Here is a 23,421-nt window from a genome sequence, read left to right as displayed (position 1 = left end):
GCTATAAACAACCGGTTCTGTGGAAGGCATCCATATAATTTGACTTGCCAAAGGCAAACATGAAAAAACTGGTCAAAACTGTAATTCATCTTCTTCCTACCTCACTGTGTTTGCAGAGGCTCATACTAACAATTGCTACTAATAATGATGAATATATATTACTTCCACTATTGGAAGCTGGGACCAAGCCTAGGGAAAATGACCAGGAGGGAGATATCACACTTACATCCTACTTGTGGGCTTCCCATAGGCAGCTGGATGGCCAATATGCAAGTAGGATACTGCATATGCTAGCCCAGCATGACTCTTTTCATGTTTCTCTGTACTGAGACAAATGTATTCCTCTTGTTGTGTTTGTCAAACTGAGTATTTTCTTCCAAATTAGTCTCTATCTCTTTCTTTCTATATGTTATGGAAGTTGAAGGGAGCAGGAGATGTCAATAATGGCCTGTTTTCCATTGCCATACCCTCTGGATTCACTTTTAAGTGAGGAGTTTAGATGTGAAAATCACTTGGTCTTAATTTGATTACATTTCTCCAAATTCCACCTGCTATTTTCTTCCTGTCCTTGTTTTGTATTGGATCTTCCTTTGGGGGGAAAAAGCTCTTAATGTGTGCACTTTTTACACATTTTTTTCTTAATTAATATACATTTTCCTTTCTACTAAAGCAGGCTTATGTGAATCTTTCAAAGATACACAATTTGAATTGTATACATTTATTTGAGTAGAATTTGAAAACAAAAATATCAACGGGAAAATATTTTCCCCCCAGTAATGGAAAATGGAAAGATAAGCACACACTTTTGCTAATAGCCTCTAGTTCTGTGCCTCTAGCTGAGAGTCAGTCATCAGATTATTTTCTTCAACCTTTCTCAGATTTCTAGCTTATTCAAGATATGGCAATCATACATATTCTTTACTCCTCCAAAAATTGTATTCTATTGTGAACATACCACCAGAGGTGCAGCTTCAGAGGTCACAACATTTTGCTTTGGATCTGGTCTGTGTAGTGCTTTGATTGTTTTCCTTTTCTGAGCCCCAACAGCAGCCCGGCTCCTCACATGTGTTGTGCTTTTATATCTCAGAGCTGCTTCTGCTGAATACTTTTGGTGTAAAAACATCTGCTTTGAAAGAAGTAGCAAAGTGTGAGGCTGAGGTGAATGTAGGAAATTGCTTAACTTCTTTGAGGCCCAGACTTCATACTGCTCTGGGTTTCTGACATCCTGCCAAAGTTAAAGGTCATTGCAGAACTTTGATATCTGAAGTCAGTCGCAGATGGAATGCTTAAAAGGGGGTGAGGATGCCTATCCAATTTGGCACTGTACAAGAACAGTGATCTGGATTAAGGGTCAACCTTTTAAAATAGGAGTGGGGATAACTTCTGGGTTCAGGATGCTCTGTTGCCACATCCCAGGCCATCATTGACAAGAAACATGCTGCCAAAATTTGGCAGTGCAGTGCAGTGCAGTGACAAAAACAAAACAAAACAAACCCTTTAAAGCAAATTGCCTCTCTTCAAAAGAAGGCCCATGGAGAAATGAATTCCACTTTGTACATGAAAATAAGACAGTTATTTTAAAACCAGAAGATCATTTGATTATAGAATCATAGAGTTAGAAGAGACCACAAGGGCCATCCAGTCCAACCCCCTGCCATGCAGGAAATCTAAATCAAAGCATCCCAGACAGATGGCCATCCAGCCTCTGTTTAAAGACCTCCAAGGAAGGAGACTTCACTACACTTTTGTCTTTTGTTGTACTATGACTTACTGTTGAAGATTTTGCCATAAATTTCTCTTCTCTTCCAGCCAATAGCCTCTTATTCTCTGAGGAGGTTTATACTCATAACTTCATATCCACCTGGTGATTCCTTAAAACTCTTAAGGAGTCTGTGGCATCTGGGTCTGTGTTTTTATATCTGAGCTGAAGCAGAAAATGGAGAAGTTTATCAGTAGTGGACTGGCTTAGTTTTAGGGTTTACCCCCAAATAGACAATTATAGAGCTATATTCCATTTTAACATTCTATGGAATCACAATATTTCTGGTTTGGTAAGGTATTAAAGTTCTCTGGCTGAAAATTCTAAATATCCCTCTATAAACTACAATTCCCATGATGTTGCCATGATAGCTATGATGGGATCATAGTACAATAGGGCTCTTAAAGATGCATTGATAAAGTCCTGATCTGTTAGGAAAAAAGTGCATGTGAACGTAGAGTCAGTTCTGCCTTTGATCCGATGGGACCACTCTATCTTCCAGTTGTCCCAGTTTGGCAGAACAATCTTGATTAATCATCTGTTGTCTCAGCTGCTTGTTCTTCATCTGCTTTTAAAATATTCCAGTTTCTCTCTCCTCTTCCTACTCCCCCTTTGTCCTCAGCTTACTTCAGTTGTGGCAAACTGAATTCAAAGTACAAAAGTAGTTTGTACTCATTTAACTCAGCAGGGTTGAAAGGAGAGAAACTGCAGGAATTTTGCTCTTCCCCTAAGTTCAGGCAAAAACAAACTGCGGAAACTTCTCTTAGCTTGTTCTCCCTCATTAGCCATCTTGATCAACCTCATGCTACTTTGCCACACATTTCTTGGTTTTCTTCTGTGAAATGTTGGAGGGTATGGACCACTGCTAATAGGATTTTTACCATCAGAACTTTTTGCAGGGGTGAACAAAATAATATGCACTGAATAATCTATGAAATATATCAGTTCATTTTTTGAAAGGGGACAGTATTTTGGAAGGAATGCAAATTATATACATACATTCTTTATTTTGTTTTACAGCTGAACCAGTTGATGTGCTCAAAGCATTAGAGTTTTATAATTCGCCAGAAGGAGTATCAAAAACGGCAGGATTTTGCACAAACAGACGGAATTCCAAAGGATCAGATGTCGCCTACAGAGTTTCAAAACATGCACAACTCAGTGCACCAACCAAACAGTTGTACCCAGGTGAGTGTATGTGTTTGTGTGTGTCTGTGTGACAGTCTATGATGTGAGTCTTTGCTCATTACTTTTTTCTTAACTTTATGTTTCTGTGAACTAGATCACAAAAACTACCATGACAATTTCAGTTTACCAGAAGGTGAAGACATGGGCACCAATCTGTATGGTTTTAAAAGGGATTACATAACAGATAAAATTGTCTATAGCTATTAGTCATGATGGTTGTATATTACAGTATCAGAGATATTCTGGCTCTGAATACAAGATCCTGAAGAATACAAGTGGGAAAGAGCTGTGGTGTCAGTGCTGCTGATGGACTGTTTTCTGTTGCCACTCCAAAAGTCTGGTATGACCTGCCGGAAGAGATCCGCCATATAACATCTTTGGAGGCCTTTAAGAAGGCAATAAAAATGGATCTCTTCCAGCAGGCCTTCCAAGATCGACCTCCTCGGAATGTTCACTCTCCAGTTGCATAGCTGTTCCCACTGGAGTGTGATTGTGCTTGAGTTTATTGACTACTTTATTAGTAGTATTTTATTGGGGATTGTTGTTTTTAACACTATTTTAAGGTGGGAGGGAGATAGGGAATTGGATTTTATATATTTTGCTATGTTTTTTACTTGTAGCTTGTGTTCTATTTTTATTGTCCTTATGTTTGTTGTTACCCACCTCGATCCAATACAGGGAGAGGCGGGATACAAATTAATGTTGTTGTTGTTGTTGTTATTGTTATTATTATTTGGCCATTGTGAAAACAGAATATTGAATCTGTTTGTGTGCATGTCTAGAAACCCACCCACCCCACTTTTTGAACACTATGCTAGCTGGAGGATTCTGGAAGAGGTCATCCCAAAAGTAATTTTCCCAATATGGGCTTAGATAGGTGTTTGGTCTGATCTAGCAGGGCTATTTTTATATGTTTTATATTTCATTTCTGAACCTGGGGGGATTTCAACCTTAATGTGTCAGGAGACGTCCTGATCAAAGAATGCTCATGTACACCCTGTGCTATTGTCCCTGTGCTGCCTTGCTAACTTACTAGAACAAGAATTGCTTAAATTCTCCTCTGCTGTGATTTAGGCCTACTACCCCAGATGGGCAGAGAGATGGCACCATAGCTGCCTGCTCACCAGGGCTCACATAGATTTTTCCTTGTTATGTAAACCTGCTGACTTGAATACAGACTGCTTACTAATTTCTCTGCTACCTGCCTGGTTTCTGAGTGTTCTTCTGTCCAAGTTAGTAACTGCTTACCTCTAGTCTGCCAACCATGATTGTTCATTGAAAAGTACACTTCCTTTAACACACATCATACAACAGAAGGAATGCAGTTACTGTTTTCCACTTCAGTTGATCTGAAATGTGGTGCCCTAAATTCTATCTGGCACCTGATTCTGGCCCTCCTCCAGTTTCTCTGCTTACCATTTTTTTTTTATTCCTGAGATCAGTTTAAAATGTTGATTTTCAGCTTTCTTACCTCAAAAAGTCTTGAGTACAGTTATCCGAGAGACTCACAAGTTCTACTGCCTGTCTTTGATTGTGTGTGGTCAAGTGAGTCAGCGTGAGAAATGGAGCTTTTGTGCTGGTGGCAGAAGGGAGACCCTATGAATAATCACCTGGCTACTTGTTGTCTGACAGACAAATTGAAAATGTTTTATTCAAATAGATATTTAAAATCAAAAGCTTTCAACTGCTCCCTTTCATAGATGTTTTCTCAAGCATAGTTTTAATAATTGCACTTTTATTCTGTTAAGTATTACTTTTATTTCTATTTCTTTGTACGTGTATTTCTTTAAAATATTTCTTAACCCCTCTTCATCAAAAGTATTTGAGAGAGGTATGTACCCTAAACTTAATTAATCTATTCATAAAAAATTATAAATGCAACAATACAAACTTGAAAATCTATGAGTTCATCAGTGGAGATAGTCCCTCCACTGCTGCAGATCAGAGATATTACATGCCACCGTCAAGTTCATACTTGCTGTGGTCAGCTTATCTGCTGGACAAACCTTCTGGTGATGAGTCCTCCAAGGTCCGCCATACAATCTGCCACTGAGGAGAAAATGCAGCACAGCTCTGAAGTCCAATAACCAAATAAAAGACCAAACAATCAGGATAGATTGAAAACAAACAACAAACAAACCTCAAGGATACCAGAACTCATTAAAACACTTCCTATAGTGAATGTCTGCAAAAAAGAGGAGGGGCCTACAAAGACAATAGTTTTGCTACCCATCAGTCCTCTCTAAATAGAGCATTCTAGAACTGAAAAATCCTCCTTTTGAATTACACCTCTGCTAATGAGCATATTCAGGAAAAAAAACCCTCTGTAGATTCTTAAGACAACATGATATAGATCAGTGATGGTGAACCTTTCCAGGTCCGCATAATGGGGGTGGGGCTTCCTCCCATGGAGAAAGGGCTTCTTCACCGCCCTTTCCCTGGCCCTCAGCTGTCTCTGAGAAACAGCTGAAGGTCAAGAAGGGCCCGTGGGGGGCAGTAGCTGGCACGCCACTGTTTCTGAGGCCCCCCCCCCCCCCCGGGCCGTTCTTTAATCAGAACTCTCTCTGGGGAGGGAGTTCTGGGACAAGAAGGGCCCATGAAGGGCCAGGAGCTGGCATATGGCCGTCCCTGAGCCCCCTGGGCTGTTCTTCACCCAAAGCTCTCTCTGGGGAGGGAGCTCTGGGTGAGGAAGGGCCTGGGGGGGGGGAGGAACTGGCACACAGCCGTTCCTGAGCCTCCCGGAGGAGGGAGCTCTGAATGAGCAAGGGCCCATGGGGGCCCCCAGGATCCAGCATGTACCGTTCACTCCTCCCCCCAACCTTTTCCCACCCTCCAGCTGTCTGAGAGAGGCTGGGAGAGAGCTAGGAGGAGGAACCAGAGGCATGCACCATTTTCTGGCCTCCAGCTGTCCTGGAGAGACAGCTGGAGTCTGGAAAAAGGCAGGGAGGAGGAGGAATGGGCACATGCTTGGCTGTTTCTCCTTCTACCTTGCCCATGCCTTGTGAAATGGCACTGTGTGCCATAGGTTTGCCATCATGGTGATGCTCATTGAGCTTTAAAGACAAATGCTGGTACCCTAACTGGGCTTGAAAGCAAATAGACAGCCCAGGGTATTATTTCCAAATAGGTGTAGGATGAACTACCATGACTTAATTATACATAATTGTGACAGCTGAGCACTGATCTAACAGATGTTTCTGGGTCATCTTTAACGACAGTCTTGTATGTAGAGTAATATTTAGTTAGAGTAATATAGCCTTAGACGTCCTGTAAAGCATCAATCCCCAGGAATGGTAATAGCTGCCAAACCAAGCCAAAGTTTTTAAAATAGATTTTGTTTCATCTGTTCCACAAGTGACAATGCTGGGTTGAGGAATACCCATAACCTGTGCACCTGCTTCTTCAGGGGAGTTGACTCAGATCTGAGAACCACCTAAGCACAGGACCTCCATTTTATGGACATGGAGTTTCTGTCTATAACCCCTCATCTAGCTATCATTACAGAGTCTAGGTATTGGTTCAGTCTCCTCTAACTCAGATATTATTGCAGTTTTGAGAGCCAGAAATTCTTTATGTAGTTTCCCTGAGCCTCTTGGATGCTAGAGATGGACACATCTACCAAACTCAAAAGCCTTCAAAACGTGTTCTAACTTGGGCATGTATAGGACTGTGTGCATTTCATACAGGAAATTGCATATATTTGGGAGCCTTCCCCCCCCCCCCCCAAAAAAAGTTACACAGCTATTATAAAAAAATTTCAGATACAGATATTGTTTTGGGCAGTCTCCTATTTGCTCAGGTGCATTTTGTTCGAATGTACAAAATGTTCATGCACATTGCAAACCTTTGAAATCAGCTGTTTTGGTGTGAGTGTTAGCTCCTTTAAAGTTTGCACTAAAATCCCCACTGAGACGGAAGCCATAAATTGCCACTGCTTTTGAAATCATCTTGCTTGCTCTTCCTTTTTAAATTTTAAGACCACTCTGTTTTGAGAGATTTTTCTGTTATAAAAAGCAGGGGAAATTCATCCTTTTTCATACACACACTAATGCACACATGCACACGCACACATGCACGTTGCTATGAGCATAATGTAAGTGCATTTTTACTGTAGTAGAAGAATGATTTTCATGTTTTAAGATTTTGGCTGAAATCATCCACTTTGGGCTTTCTGTGACTTGTGAGACCAACTGCACCTTACTTCAGAAACTCACACATTTTTGAGGATTGTGGTACTTTAGACCAAAGATGGACAATTGTGGCAAGTCTCTGGGTCCTTATGGCCACATGGACTGACAAAAATGCTGAACTAAACAAAGTATCTAGAAATGCCGAAGTTTCACTTCTGGTGTTGAAAAATGGGCACTTTTAAATGTAAAATAGTCTGTGGGTTCCTGAAACCTAGTTAAAGGAGAGGCAACCCTTTTTCTTTTGTGCCACTGGATATCACACAAACATTTCCTCTTGAGGAGCCAGCAGTCTGAACAGCAGCAACCATGCCATTACAGGTCATGAAAATGAGTGCTAAGATTGTTAGGAACAATGGCATTAGTTGCTTTGAACCAACTTGGCTACCCTCCAGGGTTGCTCTTCCACAGTATTAAAGAGTCCTCTTGCTTTATCTCTGTTTTCCTGCCAGCCACTAAGTTTTAAAAAGGCTCACTTACACACATAAGATCTGCTGGTGGAATGGAGCTGTCACTCAGCCTTAAATCACTGTGACCTTGCCATTGACAACTCTTCATGGTCATTGGACCGTTGCCTTTTAGAAACTGTTAGAAAAGAATAAGCACCTTCAGCCAAATCCAGGCTTGAAGCGCAGACAAGACACTACCTTGAGGGGAGAGAAAGCTCATGTTAACTTAGGATATGTTTGTGTTTCTGTTTGGTTTTTCTATGTTGGCATTTTTGGAATGACATTCTGATATAGTTAGTAGGCTCAGCAGCTACATTGTAGTTGCTCAGTTTTTTTGGTCATTATTTTGAATGCCAAAATAAATACAGTCATCATGCTGTTTGTTGGCAGTTTTCTAAATTAAAATAGCCGTTGATTTTAGGTTATTTGCTCCCCACTCCTCCTTTGTGATAGCTGTTGGATTGCTAGCACTGGATGTAAGTTGAGGAACTAATTTTGATGTCCCCATTTGACCTGATGATTTTATCTCTCTAGAACATACTGGTGAAAAAAAGAATGCCAGGAAAGGAAAGAGAAAAGCACATGGAAATAGATAGATAGATAGATAGAACTCCAGCTGAATAGAAGGATGAGAGTGAACATGGAGAGTTGACAGAATGCTTCAGCATTTTGCAATAATATGCAACATTAATAAATTTGTACTTTACATTCCCTTCTGTCACAAGTCAGTTAACTCCACATCATCTCAAAATGCATATTTTTTGCTGCTGCTGCTGCTGCTACTACTACTTCTACTACTACTACTACTAGTGGGGATAAAATCTTGCTAAATCCAAATACAAAATTCTGGGTCTGTAAAATACCTAATGCTATTTTACCTAATTCTATTAATTCTTTTAATTGTAATTATTGTCATTCCCAACTGCTTCTCAGTGAATATGTTGGACTAAATCCATATCCTTCCAGCTGGCATGGCCAATGATACTATGTGTCCTGATGTGATATTTAGTTTGCAATCATATGCTTATTTAGCCAGGAGTAGGTCCCAATCAACTAAGTACTGTAAGTCTTACTTCTCAATTCAGACATATTTCGATTTCACTGTAAATTTGTTTTTTGCGGGAGGAATGCACCTCAGTACTTTACATTTTAATTTTCCTCATTATTTCTTGTTAGTTATATGCAACTATTCCAATAGGAAATCCAAAAAGAAAGGAAAAAAGATGTAGGATTGTTATTAAGTATCTAATTACAGCTGGAATTTTTGACAAACTGTATCTCTAATATAGCCAAAATTCTTAGTTTTAGAGCACTTAAGGCATTTGCTCTATTTAAACCAAATGGAAGAGAAGACACAAGTGTTATCCTTATATCTCAGCAATGGGAAAACATCACTTGCATCTGAGTCATCAGCGCAGATTGTACAAATCAGAGTTTAATTTCTAATGAGAGTCACATGCCAATATTGTCTATACTCATCTCCATACTGGGTGTCACTGACACTTTGCTGTGTTCCTTTATTCCCTTTTGGCATGGCATGCATGAAAGGCTGTGTTGGAGCTTCCATCAGAAAGTCTAAGATACCTTCCCTGATACCACCAGCCCTTCTTTTCCACAGATTCTGTACCCATGGATTCCACCATCCATGGATTGAAAATACTGAAACCCCCTCACCAAAAACAAAAACCCCAAACGATTTTGCCATTTTTTTTACAAGGGACACCATTTTACTAAACCATTATATATAATGGGACTTGAGATTCCACATATTTTGATATATACAGGGGATAGGATGGTGGTGGTGGTCCTAGAACCAAAACCCAGCAGATACCAAGGGCCCACTGTATTTTGAGGAAAACATTGCTTTCTTGGAATTTTAAAGTGATCCTCCTCCCACTCACTCCTCCTCTTCCTCCTCTCTTCTCTAAACAATGTGAGAATATCTGCTCTTACAAGTTGGAAATTTTGTAAAATGCTGTGGCATGACTTCCCCAAAGAAGGCCACTTTTGTTTCATCCTCCTGCAAGTGATGCAAAATCCATTTATTCTAGTAGGCATTTGGCCAATGAAGCTTTGATTGCTCATTTTGTGTGTTTATAGTATTGCTTGTATGGGCTCTTCCCTGAGCTTGAATAGATGGCATATGGGTGCTTTAAATGAATGAATGAATGAATGAATGAATGAATGAATGAATGAAGAACTCTCTGCAATGCTACATGAATACAACTGTGGTAATGACCAAGGCCAGCCCAAGACATTTTCCTGACCAAGGGAAAATGTTTTCCCCCATTCTGTGTACAGAAGCTACTCAGATTTCTTATTCTGAGATAGCATAATGTAGTCCCGAGAACAGCAGGATAGCTTAGGGCAAGTCATGTGCCCCATAAAGCTCTACAGGCCAGAGCAGCTGTCTCAGTCTGCCTAGTAGCAGGGGAAGTTCTGCTGATTCTGTGCAGTGACTCTTGTGCAAATCCATTGCAACACACCTTCTAAATATGCTACATCCCCATGCACAACATGGCAAAATAAATCCAGATATAATGTGAAAACAATTAGATTGATCAGGACTAGCAGCCATCTCTGACACCAATTTTGGCCAAAATGGATAAGGGAAAGTGACACTCTGTGAACCATGGCTGCATGCCACAAAAGATCTTAGTACATTTAGCCATGTGCATATGCCTCATAGATTGGAATCAGCTTTTGTTAAAGAAATTGAAACTAATGACCATCAGTGCTAGAATAACTTGTCCCAGGGTATTACAGCAGTACTGTCAATGAGCTATGGCAGCTATGCATATCTATATATTTGATTGCTAATCTGGCTGGATGAATGCCCAGACTTATGTCAACAGCCAGGCACAAGGGGGAGGTACTGGCAAAATTAGAAGCGCCTGAAAGTTTGCAGGGTGGGGGGAGATGGGGGAACCCCACCCCAAAACGATAGTGGGCACAAAATGCTGACTGATAATTGAGGAAGAGGAAGCAAATGGATGGCTGGAAGGAAGTGATACACACATATTAAAAAAAAAGGCACTGAAGACTACCTGATTATCTAGATAGTCCTGACAGGGGGAAAAAAACTACTTTTATACATGTCCATTGACAGACACCATAAAAATAGGTGGGGATTGCCTAAAGCTAGGACTGCTTACCTTTCCCCCTGACCAATAGTTGGGATGTAAAGAATGCTGCAAATTTTATCCCCATTGATGAGAAAGGTTTTTTCAGCACATTGACACACTGTTATAAAAAGCCCCATAAGCTATAATCAGATGTTGCAAATTTAGGGGGAAATATATATTTTTTTGCAAAAAATTAATTTGTGCCAGTCTTAACATTTATTTCAGGTGGAAAAGTAATTCTGAATAGTCATTTCCACACAAACAGTAAAAAAAAATATTATTCTACAATATGAACTTCTCATTATATAGAAGACTGGCTATTCTTGCTTCTTTCTACCAACAAGCATGTGAAAGGATTCCTTGCCCCCCATTTAAGTCATGATAGTAAAGATAATGCTTTACTGAAAGATAATGCCACTGCACAGTTTGGAAAAAAGCTGCAAAATGCCTGTCTATGACCTTCCCAGAGGGTTCCTACAGTTTGTTGTTTCTGACTGAAAGCACATGCCTAGACTAGACGAATGAGTGCCAACTGCCTTAAGCATTCCCAGCATATCTTTTAGACTGGATTAGCAGTTCAGACAAGGCAGGTGTTTGTCTCCTTTTGAGTATGAAGCTCTCCATTCCTTCTTCTTGCAGTTCTACTCTCTTTTCTCTTCCTCCCTCTTCTCATCCTCCTCTCCCCCTCCTCCTTTTTATTTTATTCATTTTTATCCCACCAATAATGGGACTCAAGGTGGTTAATACCATACAGTATTTAAAACAACACAAATAAAAAAAACAATACAAAAGCATTAATAAAAGTATGAATATAAGATTTAAAAAACAAAGAATTTATGAAGTTAAAACAGTAAACAATAAAACTATTCTAAAAGCATTAAAAGACTATGTATAAACCTTTAAAACAGGACTGTAATCATTAAAAGCTCAACCCTAGTTAGTTTGTAAAAGCCTGTTTTACAAATTAATGTTTTGACTTGTCATGGGAAGAAGGGCAAGGATGAAGCCATCCTGGCCTCTCTAGGGAGGGAGTTTCAAAGTCTGGGAACAACTACCAAGAAGGCTGTCTCACTTGTTCCCAAAAAAGAACCTGAGACAGGGTGAAGGGCCTCTCCAGAATATTTTAGAGCTTTTATGGGCTCATAACAGAAGATACAGTCCTTCAAATAACCTGGACCCAAGTCTTAGTTTACATAAATGTTGTGGTCATTTACATAAATTAACTTTTTAGAAAGGTGCAGTGTGCATGTATTTAAAAAGGTGTGATGTGCCATAACAAAAGCTGTGAATTATGTATTTTTTTTACACACAGGATAATCCCCTATTATATGTGTACAGCTCCTGCACTTTTAATGATTGTGCAGAAGATGGAATCACTAAGATTTCCAGTCTCTGTGGAACCTGGGAATGCTGCCATTATCTTCAAAGTGTCAGGGTGGGAGGGAACAAGGAACGCCTCAGAGTGCTACAGCCAAACTTTCCATCAGCACTGTAGCTCTTATTTCTCTGGCAAGAGGGGAATCTACAGGAAAGAAAGGGGTGGCAGAGCAGAATTAAGAGCAATGAAGAGCAAACTATTGTGCTGCAGCAGCATGATGGTGTCCAAATTCAAAATTGAAATTAGAAGAAAAGAAATATTTTCTGATGTGAGAAAGAGTTTCTGATAGTTTGCAATCATCACAAGAATTTAGCATTAAGACATAATTAAAAAAACTTCTAGAATGTGTCACATTATCTGAAGGCAACATTAATGATGAGATTTTTTTATTTCCACATCAATGCATGAATCTCTCTCTAGCATTGCTATTGCTTGCCTACTGGTTGGCTCACCTGCATCAACACTTTTTGGCACTACTGCTGCCAGAAATTCCCCCTGAATGTCTTTTTGTAAACAGTGACAATGCTTTTGCTTCACTATCAGTCAGGCAGCATGTTGTTGATTCCTCAGAGCTCTCAAATGGTTTAGTTAATGCTGACACTAGATTTGGGGATTCCAACATGTTTGCTGTGCACTGTAACTTGGAAGTGGATTTCTGTGTTGCTCCCAGATAAAAGTACCATGGATGTCTACTCAGCTGAGAAGAGAAAATAAGATGTTTGATATCCTTGGTAATTAAAGACAATGGAGAAAGTTCTCACAGATCATATTTTGACTGTGCAAAATTTGTGACTCTGTATTTTTTTTTCACCAGGTGGAAACTTTCCTGAAGACTTTTCAATACTATTTACAGTAAAGCCTAAAAAGGGAATCCAGACTTTCCTTTTATCTGTCTACAATGAACAAGGGATTCAGCAAGTTGGGGTTGAGGTTGGCCGGTCACCTGTCTTCCTGTATGAAGATCAGAATGGAAAGCCTGCACCTGAAGATTATCCCCTTTTCAGAACAGTCAATATTGCTGATGGGAAGTAAGTAAAACAACAACAACAATAGCTACATATGATGTCTAAATTGGTGCCTAAAGTCTGGGGCTTGATGATCCAAACATACGTTTTCTAAATACTGCCCCAGGGTAACCTTCAAGCTTTTAAAAGGTTCCTCAATTGACTCCCAAGATTGACCCTGGGATCTTCTCATTTCAGTGTATTCACTTTAACACTAAGCTATGATCTTTCTAATGTTTTTCTGGTTTCTTTCCAATCTTTTCCTGGTTACATCCAGATATGCTTTATTTGTGATTGTTAACCATATTTATCCTAGCCAAACTTGGGGTCTGTAATGATATTACTTGTGTGACACAGGAGCTCATCAGTGTAGCCCCTAAAGTCCAGACAGTCTCAACATTTCCTGTGATTTTGAGAGCTACTTTTCATGATGTGTCATAATTCATTTCAATTCAGTTTAGATCAGAAGTTGTAAAAATTCAGAAACCTTTTAATGTTTAGGATGGAAAGAAAAACCTCTGAATGTGGGGGGGAAAAACCCCAGATTCATCCAACCAGCCAGAGGCCTTGTAGTGTTTAACTCTTAAGAAGCTGGGCTTGAATGCCTCTGTGTGCATGCTAGTTAGTATTAAATTTGAATTGCCATATCCTTTTTGAGAGAGGGGCTCTTCATCTTTGACACCTATATGCCAGGCAAGTTGAAGCTGCTCCTCTTTATTCAAAGAATAGCTGTATAGTATCTGTTCATAGAGTTAGAATCGTTGAGTTGGAAAGAACTGCAAAAGGTATCTTGTCCAACCCCCTGCCATGAAGAAATACACCACTAAAGCTGTCCCAAAAGAATGCAATTGAACTTGTACTTAAAGATCTCCAAGAAGAAAGTGTCCACCATCCTCTGAGACCGTCTCTTCCGCTATTGAATTGCTCTTCTATCAAGACGTTCTTCCTAATGTTAAATTTGGCTTGTGGGGATTGGGAAGAATTTTTAGTACATTTTTGAAGAATTAACCCTCCCCCCCCAAAAAAAATATTCTGCATTGGAATAAGTTGATGAGTTAAGAAAATGAGTGTAAGAGAAAAGAAGATGGAAGGCACTTCACATCATGCATCTGATGAAATAGACTTAAGCTCTGTCTGCATGCACCAAATAAAATGACTTTCCCACATCCTCTCAATGAAGGCTCTAGAGGATGCATGGCACAAACCATGGTTCTGGTGTAACAGACCAGATGATGTCTGGCATGTATAGCACCAGAGTCAGGGTATACCCCTCTTTGAAAGTATTTTTTAAATTCCTTGTTTGCCTCAGATCATGTCAGAAGATCTGGAGTCCTCCATTCCAGTGATGTGTGGCTGTTTGAAAATGCCCTGCTGTGACACATGGTGCAATCATGGGAGCAGCAGGTCACTTGCTCTAACATGTCTGGGTGCCTCATTCTGACCTAAGAGTAAGTGACCTGCCACAGCCGCACCAGGTGGTCTCAAACTGGATTATTTCTGCAGTATGTTTTGGACCTAAATCTTATTTTCTCAGAGCAAGTGTATATGCCACCAAGGTGGCAGAGTAGCTGCCAAAAACACTCCTCTATATTATGACATTGCATCACCTTGGCAATATGTGGAGCTGTAATCATGTGGGATTGCATTGCCTTTGCTAGTTTGTGTGCTGGTATCTTCAACCTCAGTGGGTGGGTAGCAGGATGTACGACCAGGTTATATCATTCTGATATGCACAGAGTTGCACCAGTCATATGAAAAACAGCTGGTGTAGAGCTCTTGTGCTGTAAACATTTGGGACTTTTCCAAGCACTCTGCTCTCCTTCAAAGATCCATGTGGTAGATATTGTGTACCAGGAGTAGGCAACTGCCAGTAGTTTGAGGGAGCATATTGGTTCTCCCTGAACTCTTGGAGAGCCATACTGAAAGGTGTAATTTTTTAAAATCCATGCTCCCTTTGTAGGCTTGTTGGAATGGATCTGGGAAAGGACTACCTTGACTTTAACTCTTAACATATCTTTGAGCAGAATGAGGTATTGTAAAGCTCTGTCAAGCTAGACAATTGATACTTGTCATTTTTCACCTTCCAAACCTCAGCTTTCAGCTTTAACCATCTTCTCTCAACATAGTTCTCACTGTACTATCAGAGAGCAGGGGGTGCTAGCAACAAAGACCCCTGAAAGTTGGATCATTGAAATGAGGGAATACAAGTACCTTCATCTGGCTTGATAGATCTTTACAGTAGCTCATCCTGCTCAAATATTTGTTAAGCATTAAAGTTGCAGTAATCTTGTCCTGGATCTAATATGGTAACTCTATCCTTGAGGTAGGGCTCTTGTCATATTTTCTCCTAAGTTATCCTAGATCAGGAGAGGGCTTTTCTAAAAGTAAGTGAATGGGGCATGGACCTTCTGTTGACTTTCAGCTTCCCTGGACCTAAAACCATCCCCTTCCATATAGCAAAATTGCTCCCAATCCCTCACTTAGGGAGTTGTAGGGGGACTTTTGGTGTCTTTTTTTAAAAGCAACAACAACAAAATTCCTTTTTCAATCTTGGAGGATTTCTGACGTTATTGAAAAGTATCGGGGCTGCTTGAAGCCCATGAACTGTATTTTTCTCATCCCTTTTCTAGAGGATCCCATGGTGTCACCTTACGAAGCACATTATTCAGCAGCTACTAGAGATGTTAGGAGAAAAATTATTAATGAAAAAAAGTTGGGATGTTAATATTTTAAATAAATATATTTATCTTTTTACGAATGTGACAATACTTGATATTTAGAAGTGTGGTTTGAAAAGCTGAATATTTTCTACTTCACAAAATAAAAGTTTTCTTCTTGCCTTAGGTGGCATCGGGTGGCTATTAGCGTGGAGAAAAAATCTGTTACCATGATTGTGGACTGTAAGAAGAAAACCACAAAACCACTTGAGAGGAGCAAGAAAGCAGTTGTTGACACCAATGGCATCACTGTCTTTGGAACAAGGATTCTTGATGAAGAAGTCTTTGAGGTAAATATTCAGCCAGAAAATGACAGGAACTTAAATATTTCCTTTGTGATTGGTATACGTGATGGCATCAGCAAATGTTAGGAAATCCATCTCAGATGGCTCATGCTGTGTCCTGTATAAGTCTAATTATGTTTCCCATGTAGAAGATTGTTGTGAATACTTTGTTCATTCCTTCCAACTGCCCTGATTTGGTAGGAATGATCCCAGTTAATAATCTGTTGTCCCACTTTTTCAGATGCTTTTGAAATGTCCTAGGTTCTCTCTCTTCCTCTGACTTTACCCCTTTGTGCTTAGCTTACTTCAGTTGCTGCAAACTGAATTTAAAATATAAAAGCATTTTACACTCAGTTAATTCAGCAGGGAATCAAGGATGTTTATCACACTATACCCTTAAAGTGGTATTCTCTCTGCCTGAGAATTCTAAATACCCCTCCTTAAAACTGCCAATCCCACAATGCAACAGGAGGCAGCTAGAGGAGTCAAACTGGAATTGTGGCACTTTAAGGGTATAGTGTGATAAACATCATAGAGAGGAGAGGAGGGGAGGAATCTTAGCTGTCTTAGGAGATTTTGATAAAAGCAAACTGCTGCAGCCTTTCTCAGCTTGTACACATATTCTTCCTGATGAGTTACTTTTGTCATCCTGCCCACACTCTGATGCTGGTTGTCCACACATGTCTGAATTTTCAATTGTGAAAAGTGCAGTATGGTATGCTTGCCTTGGCCCAGTCTGTGTCTTTGGGCAATCCATGCTCTCTCAGTCTCAGAGGAAGACAAAGGCAACCCCCCCTCTAAACAAATTTTCAAAGAAAACACTGTGATTGGTTCATCTTAGCATTGTCATACATTGGAAATGACTTTTTGTAGAATACAGCTCCCATTATCTGTTACCATTGTTGGCTATGGCTAATGGGAGCTTCAGGCCAGCAACTTCTAGAGGATCACAGTTGCCCATGCATATTACATATGGATTCTGACTGCAGTCATCCACTTAGTTTATGTGCACTTCTGATTTTTGTGAAACTCAGGCACATTACATACCTCCAGATTGCGGCGGTCTCCCGCCGTTTGCAGCATCCGGGAGCTGCAGCAGCCAAACCGCGCGGCTCCCGGACGTTCTGAGGAAGGAGCGTGAAAATCGCACTCCTTCCTGGGCCCCGGAAAAGACATCATGAGGCGCTAATCGCACACTCGTGGCATCACTTCTGGGGCACGACGTGCGGACGCATAGCATCCGCTACGTCAAAATGGCGGCGGCCATGTGGAACGGCCGCCGCCATTTGTTATGGACTCTGTCCATAATAGGAGTAGGGGCGTCTAGAAGAGACGCCCCTTTTTCAAACTGGGACGTCCTGAGGACGTCCGAAATGGCGGTCTGTAACCCGCCTCAGTCTGTTGGTATGTATGACATGCTACTCTCTTATCCATGCACTCCTGTAAACATATCTCTAGATACTCAGTGAAAGCTGAAACTCCCACTAATGTGGAGAATTCTCCCCAAAATACTGGATATACATCTAAGGGCCCAAACAGACAGGCCAAAATAAAGCTGCTTCAGGTCACTTTGGAGGTATGCTGCTTAAATGATCCTAAGAGGCTAGAAGCTGCACCAAAGCCATGCTCCAGTCTTAAGGACTGGAGAACAGCTTTGGCACAACTTCTGGCCTCTTAAGATGCAGCTTTATTTTGGCCTGTCTGTTCAGGCCCTAAGGAACCATTCCTGACACATAAAGCCTTGCCCGCTCTCATGAACTCCATAGTCCAAACTTGGAATTGGCCTCTGCTACTTTTCTAGGCACCAAGGGAAAACAACTGGCCCATGCAGATCAGGTAATATCATGTAGATTGATCTTAAGTTTGAAATATCAAGAAAGTATAGGGTTGGTTTTTTTTGAGTAAATCATACTACAGAATATGCTTAAGGACTGGAGCACAGTCCGTGTTCTATGAAAGCAGGGCCTTCTGTCACTAAAGGTAATGTGGTATGAAAAAGGCCTTTTGGTGTATGTTGGCATTATTGAGGTTAGAATCTCTGGCTCTCCATTGTGTTATTAAAAATAAATAAACCTGAGCTCGCATGTCCTCCCCTGCAGGGCAATGCACACACTGGATATGGGAATAGCACAAAGATATCTGTGTTTTTTATGGAGGGAGAGGAAAAAATGGAGATGAATGGACTCTCTCTCTCTCTCTCTCTCTCTCTCTCTCTCTCTCTCTCTTGTGTTATGTCTGAAATATCTGTGCCATATCTAGCAGCTCAGAACCATTGTTTCAGTGTTCAAATTAATTTTAAGCAAATTTTCTCATCCTTGATGTGAAATGGTCTTGATACATTGAAATATCACAATGACAAAATTGCGAACTGTGTAAAACATTATTTCATTTTGGAACTTTTTGGTGAAAATTCTGTTTAGCAAAAAGATTTGTTTTTTGCTCCAAAAAACAACACATTGTGCAGAAAACAATGTAATGGTGCCAACTGTTTTCTGTGCAAAAAAGTTGATTTTACAGAAAACCCAGGGTATCCTCCCCCGATAAAAAAAACAAAAGGGTGCTTTTTTTGCCCAAATGATTTAGATTTCTGTTTACATTACAACTTAGTGATTTAAATTTACAACTTAGTTTACATTAACCCATGAGATGGTGAATCATACGAGGCAGGGATACGCAGAGGATAATTTCACTTTAATGTTCAGGATTTAGAGCAAGAACGTTCATTATGGATTTCCGCCACATGGTGATTTCGACCATGTCTGTAACATACATGCATCATGCCATTTTGGTTCTTGGCATGGAGAATTTCTATCTCAGCACGACCCATCTTCTCCTGGATTTAGCACCCGTGTGGAAACTCTCTGTGCCAGGATGACATGATGGCTAGTATAACTTGTGACAACCACAGCAGGGGAATGTCATCTCATGAACTACCATCTATTTCTGGTAGTTTTCACAAACTTATAACATGTGTTCTGACTCTTATTCCTAGAACCTCTGTGCAAGATTGAGGCAGCAGTGTCTGTAAATGTGTGCAGTGTTGCACCTTCATGCAGTTAGTGAGAAGGTGGCTCAGAAAGAACTCTGTTTATGACTTTTGCCTTCTGATGTTTATTTATTCCATAAATTTTTCCAGTAACTAGAGAAGGTTTGGCAAAAGGAAGTATATTTTTCCATTATTTAAAAGCCAGGAAGAAGGATTATACAGAAGAGTGAAATACATCTGTTTAAAGAAACGTATAAGGGAGACTGAATTCCTTATAGGAGGCATTGCCTAGAAAGATTATTTTAACAGACTGCTGGAGGAGTTTTATGTTTTCAGGCATCTGATTTTACAAGTCTGTCTTGTGCCAATGAAAATATTCCAAACTGAAAAGACAGACTGTAAGAATAGATGTAGTGGTGGTTAGTTAGCCTTTATGTTTCACAGCAAGCTGATTAACAAGGCACAAAATAATAATAGTAATTCAGGTGCCACCATTCATTTGAAAGACACATTATTTCCTAGAAAATACACTGTCAGAGGTGCAACTATTTAATTAATCAAATTTAATTTAATCAAAGTCAGTTTTGCTTGAGCTTTCTGAATTCCACATATTTTGAGTGTGGAGTGAAATTTTTCTCAAAATTTGTACTGACACAATCTGCAATATTTAGGCACAGCTCTATGTCAAGGTCAATCCTAAAAGTCTAGATAAGACTAGAAAAACTATTTTAGCAGAATACTACACATGATTCATCCTTTCTAGATTTGTTTTCCTAAAAAGAGATTTGAATTGAATGTAGAGGCTGTGCCGTTAGTGGAGCATAAGGAAAGTATGAGGATAAATTGAGGAATGATGAAGAAAACAAGCTTTTAATAACTTATGAAACCCTTAATGTATTTTTGGAGATGCGGATAGGAACAGTGGGAGTTGAAAAAGTATCAACTACATCAGCTATATGGTATTTACATCACATCCTTCATTCTCCCTTAGAAATTGATTGTTCATCTGAGAAAGGAGTGTTTTTAACCACTTACTTGGTTAAAAAGGGTTTTTTTAAATCCAGTTAATGGTGAGATAATGAATTTGATTCTGTGTGGTTGACTGTAGAACCAGTACTGCTGAAAACCAGTATCATTTGGGATTTCATCACAATTCACTTCTAAATGTGAAATCTACATAGTCAAACCAAAGTAGTTGTATTTAATTTAATGTGAGGTGATATTGAAGCCTGGTTAGTGACCCTGTTGGTACACTTGGACATCTCAGCGGCATTCGATACCATAGACTATGGTATCCTGGAATGCCTGAGGGAGTTTGGCATTGGGGGCACTGTGCTCCAGTGGTTCCATTCCTACCTCTCAAGCAGATTGCAGATGGTGATGCTGCGGGGCAGTTGCTCTTTTAAAAGAGAGCTGACATCTGGCATCCCTCAGAGTGCCATCCTGTCCCCCATGCTATTTAACATTTACATGAAGCCACTGGGAGAGATCATCTGGAGGCATGGGGCGCGGTGTTATCAGTATGCTGATGACACCCAAATATATTTTTCTATGCCTCCGACCACTGCAGTGACTAAAGATGGCAACTCCCCTCTGAATGCCTTTCTTGACTTGGTAATGGGCTGGATGAGGGAAAACAAACTCAAGCTGAATCCAGAGAAAACAGAGATACTCGTGATAGGTACCCCTGGTCTGGGGAAGGAAATTTGTCAACCTGGAAGGAAGAAGTTTGTAGTTTGGGAGTACTCTTGGATCCATCTCTACAGTTATCATCTCAAGTAGATGCGACGGCCAAGAGAGCTTGGTACCAAATTCGGTTGATATGTCAACTGCGTCCCTACCTAGACCGAAAGGAGCTTGAAGCAGTGATACATGCTCTAGTAATTTCTTGTTTTGATTTCTGTAATGCACTCTACATGGGGTTACCCTTGTACCAAGTTTGGAAGCTTCAATTTGTCCAAAATATGGCAGCCAGACTAAGTCACCGGTTCTTCAAGGTTTGACCATATAACACCTATCCTAAAAGAACTTCACTGGCTGCTGATTAGTTTCCGGGCACAATATAAGGTGTTGGTTATTACCTTTAAAGCTCTACATGGCTTGGGCCTGGGTTACTTGTGGGAACGCCTTTTCCTACATAATCTGCCCCACACTCTCAAACATCTGGGAAGAATTTCCTGGAATTACAAACAACCAGACTAACTTCAACTTCCCAAAGAGTATTTACCGCAGTCGCTCCAAAATTGTGGAACAATTTCCCAGAAGAGATCCATCTCACTGCCTCCTTGCATTTTGAAGTCTCAGCACAATCAGGAACTTTGGATGCCTGGTTGCTTACATGTTTTTATTTTTTTTATGTGTTCAGGCAAATACAGAATATTGTAGCAATCCAACGGTAAGCTTACATATCTGAAGTGATGATAGAAAATTAATGAGAAATTGTGTCATTCAAATATTTATCAAGGGGAAAGTAGAATAAGGAGTGTGGTCTTGTTTTTCCTGATGTTATTTCATTCTGTGGTTTTTCAAGAATATAATCTTAGAGGTTTTTCTCCATCCTAGGTCATAATAAGGTGGGGTATTTTTGGTTGGAAAAAAATAGTATCGGCAGGAAAAAATATATATCTCCAAGATTTTAAGATTATTTAATTCAGGGAGCCAAGATATGGATACATTATCTATAGATATATTGAGATATATATTCAGATGCTTGAGGTGTATTCAACACAAATTCCAAAGGATTTTCAGTGGTAAAAGATGCATAAGAACATAATAGGTGCAATAATACAGAACCATTCCAGAAAAAAAAAATCCAACATTGGAATATTAGAACTGCACTTTAGTATAGCTGCTGAGCAGCTAAGAGAAGTAAGCCTGACTATGACTCATTAGAGAAACAGCATAAATCCTTGTAAATGCTTTATTTGGAATGTAAACATTCAGCACTGAGAACAGCAGCATTTTCCTGGGATTCAGCATTGCTGTAGACATTTGCATTTAGAAAGAATATCACATTTTTTGGTGAGAAGCAGAGATGGTTATTTGCTGTGCAGAGTAGTGAACTGCTGATGGGTTGGTTGCAAAGAAAATGTGAGGGTCTCATTCATTCAAGAGGCCTAGTGACTATTGAACATTTACAGATGGCACATATTTGTGCATGAGGTGTATGTCCTCAGGTTTTATTACTGTCCTAAGTAATTCCAAATGCTGCAATTTTCCAAAAGACAGCTTATTCTCTTATTTATTTATTTATTTATTTATTTATTTATTTATTTATTATTCAGATTCAAAGTGGATAGCTATGACCTCGCCACGTGCATTTGGCCTGAGCTTAATTCTCCTGAATTCTTGGGCTTCAAGTGGCTTTCTTAAGACAAGTCTTAGATATTCATTAAAATGGCATATGTGGTTCAGTGTAAGCCAGTCTAAAGTGATGGACACTGGAGCAAAATAAACAGATAGGCATGTACAGTACAATATATGTAGATAAAGATCTGAGCTGTGGTACACCTGTGGTATTTGGGTGAACAAATGGGCCCCAATCTGTTTTTGAAGTGCCTCAACCCTTCCAGATTGCCTGGGCCATTATTTCCCTCCCTCAAAAAAGAGATTCATTGTCTGACTTGCATGCTGCCATGAACAACAATTTAGTTTTCAAATAGATTGCAGGGGACCCTTAATGCCCTCCCCCCAGTTTTCCAAACAGTGCTCCTCTGGCCACTTCCAGTTTGTTGACATGTTGTTGTTGTTGTTGTTGTTGTTGTTGTTGTTGTATTTTGACAGAAGATACCAGGAGCAGAAAATCCCCCCCCCCCGGACCTGCTACAGTTGCCCCACCTTGCTCTAGGGCAGTGTTTCCCAACCTTTGGTTCTCTGTTTGTGTTGAATTTCAGCTCTCAAATTGGTCAATAGTCAGGAATTATGGGAACTGGAATCCAAATCATTTGGAAGACCAAAGGTTGGGGACCATAGTCCTAGAGAAAGTCAGCTGGGTATATGCCCTGAGTATGGAGATGAAAGGGCCACCAAGTTAGGTTTGATGGCTCAGTTTTTGTTGATCATTCTGTTGCCCCCAACAAACTGGGACAGGGACAAATGAAGCATGACTTTCATGGGGGCTCCCAAGCTCTCCTATAAGCTGTGGCCATATGCTTTCTGTGTAGTGCTTGTCACTCATGATGTCACCACACAGTCTGCTCTGTTCCATATCAAAGTTATGCAGTAGATTTATGAGGGAGTTCAAGATAGTAGTAAATGTGGTTATCAAATCCAAACCTTACTACGAACAGAAGGAAAAATATTTTGCAATAACGCTGAACCCACCCCATTCTTAACAGATTCCCC

The 23,421-nt window shown here is 40.1% G+C and overlaps 1 protein-coding gene across 1 annotated transcript in view; it reads left to right on the top strand.

Moving 5' to 3' along the window:
• Positions 1 to 23,421, top strand: part of LOC149316541 (collagen alpha-1(XI) chain) — a 325,693-nt gene that overhangs the window by 30,102 nt on the left and 272,170 nt on the right. Inside the window, exons 2-4 of the mRNA XM_089515788.1 lie at positions 2,780 to 2,947; positions 12,901 to 13,114; positions 15,935 to 16,097. Coding sequence (XP_089371914.1) covers positions 2,780 to 2,947; positions 12,901 to 13,114; positions 15,935 to 16,097 — 545 coding nt within the window. The remainder of the gene's footprint in view (positions 1 to 2,779; positions 2,948 to 12,900; positions 13,115 to 15,934; positions 16,098 to 23,421) is intronic.

Source organism: Sceloporus occidentalis, unplaced genomic scaffold (genome assembly GCF_023333645.1).
Source record: "Sceloporus occidentalis isolate IW3139 unplaced genomic scaffold, rSceOcc1.0.p SCAF_3, whole genome shotgun sequence".
Classification (NCBI taxonomy): domain Eukaryota; kingdom Metazoa; phylum Chordata; class Lepidosauria; order Squamata; family Phrynosomatidae; genus Sceloporus; species Sceloporus occidentalis.
Note: the sequence above shows the minus strand (reverse complement) of the source record. Positions and strands in the feature narration are given on the sequence as shown.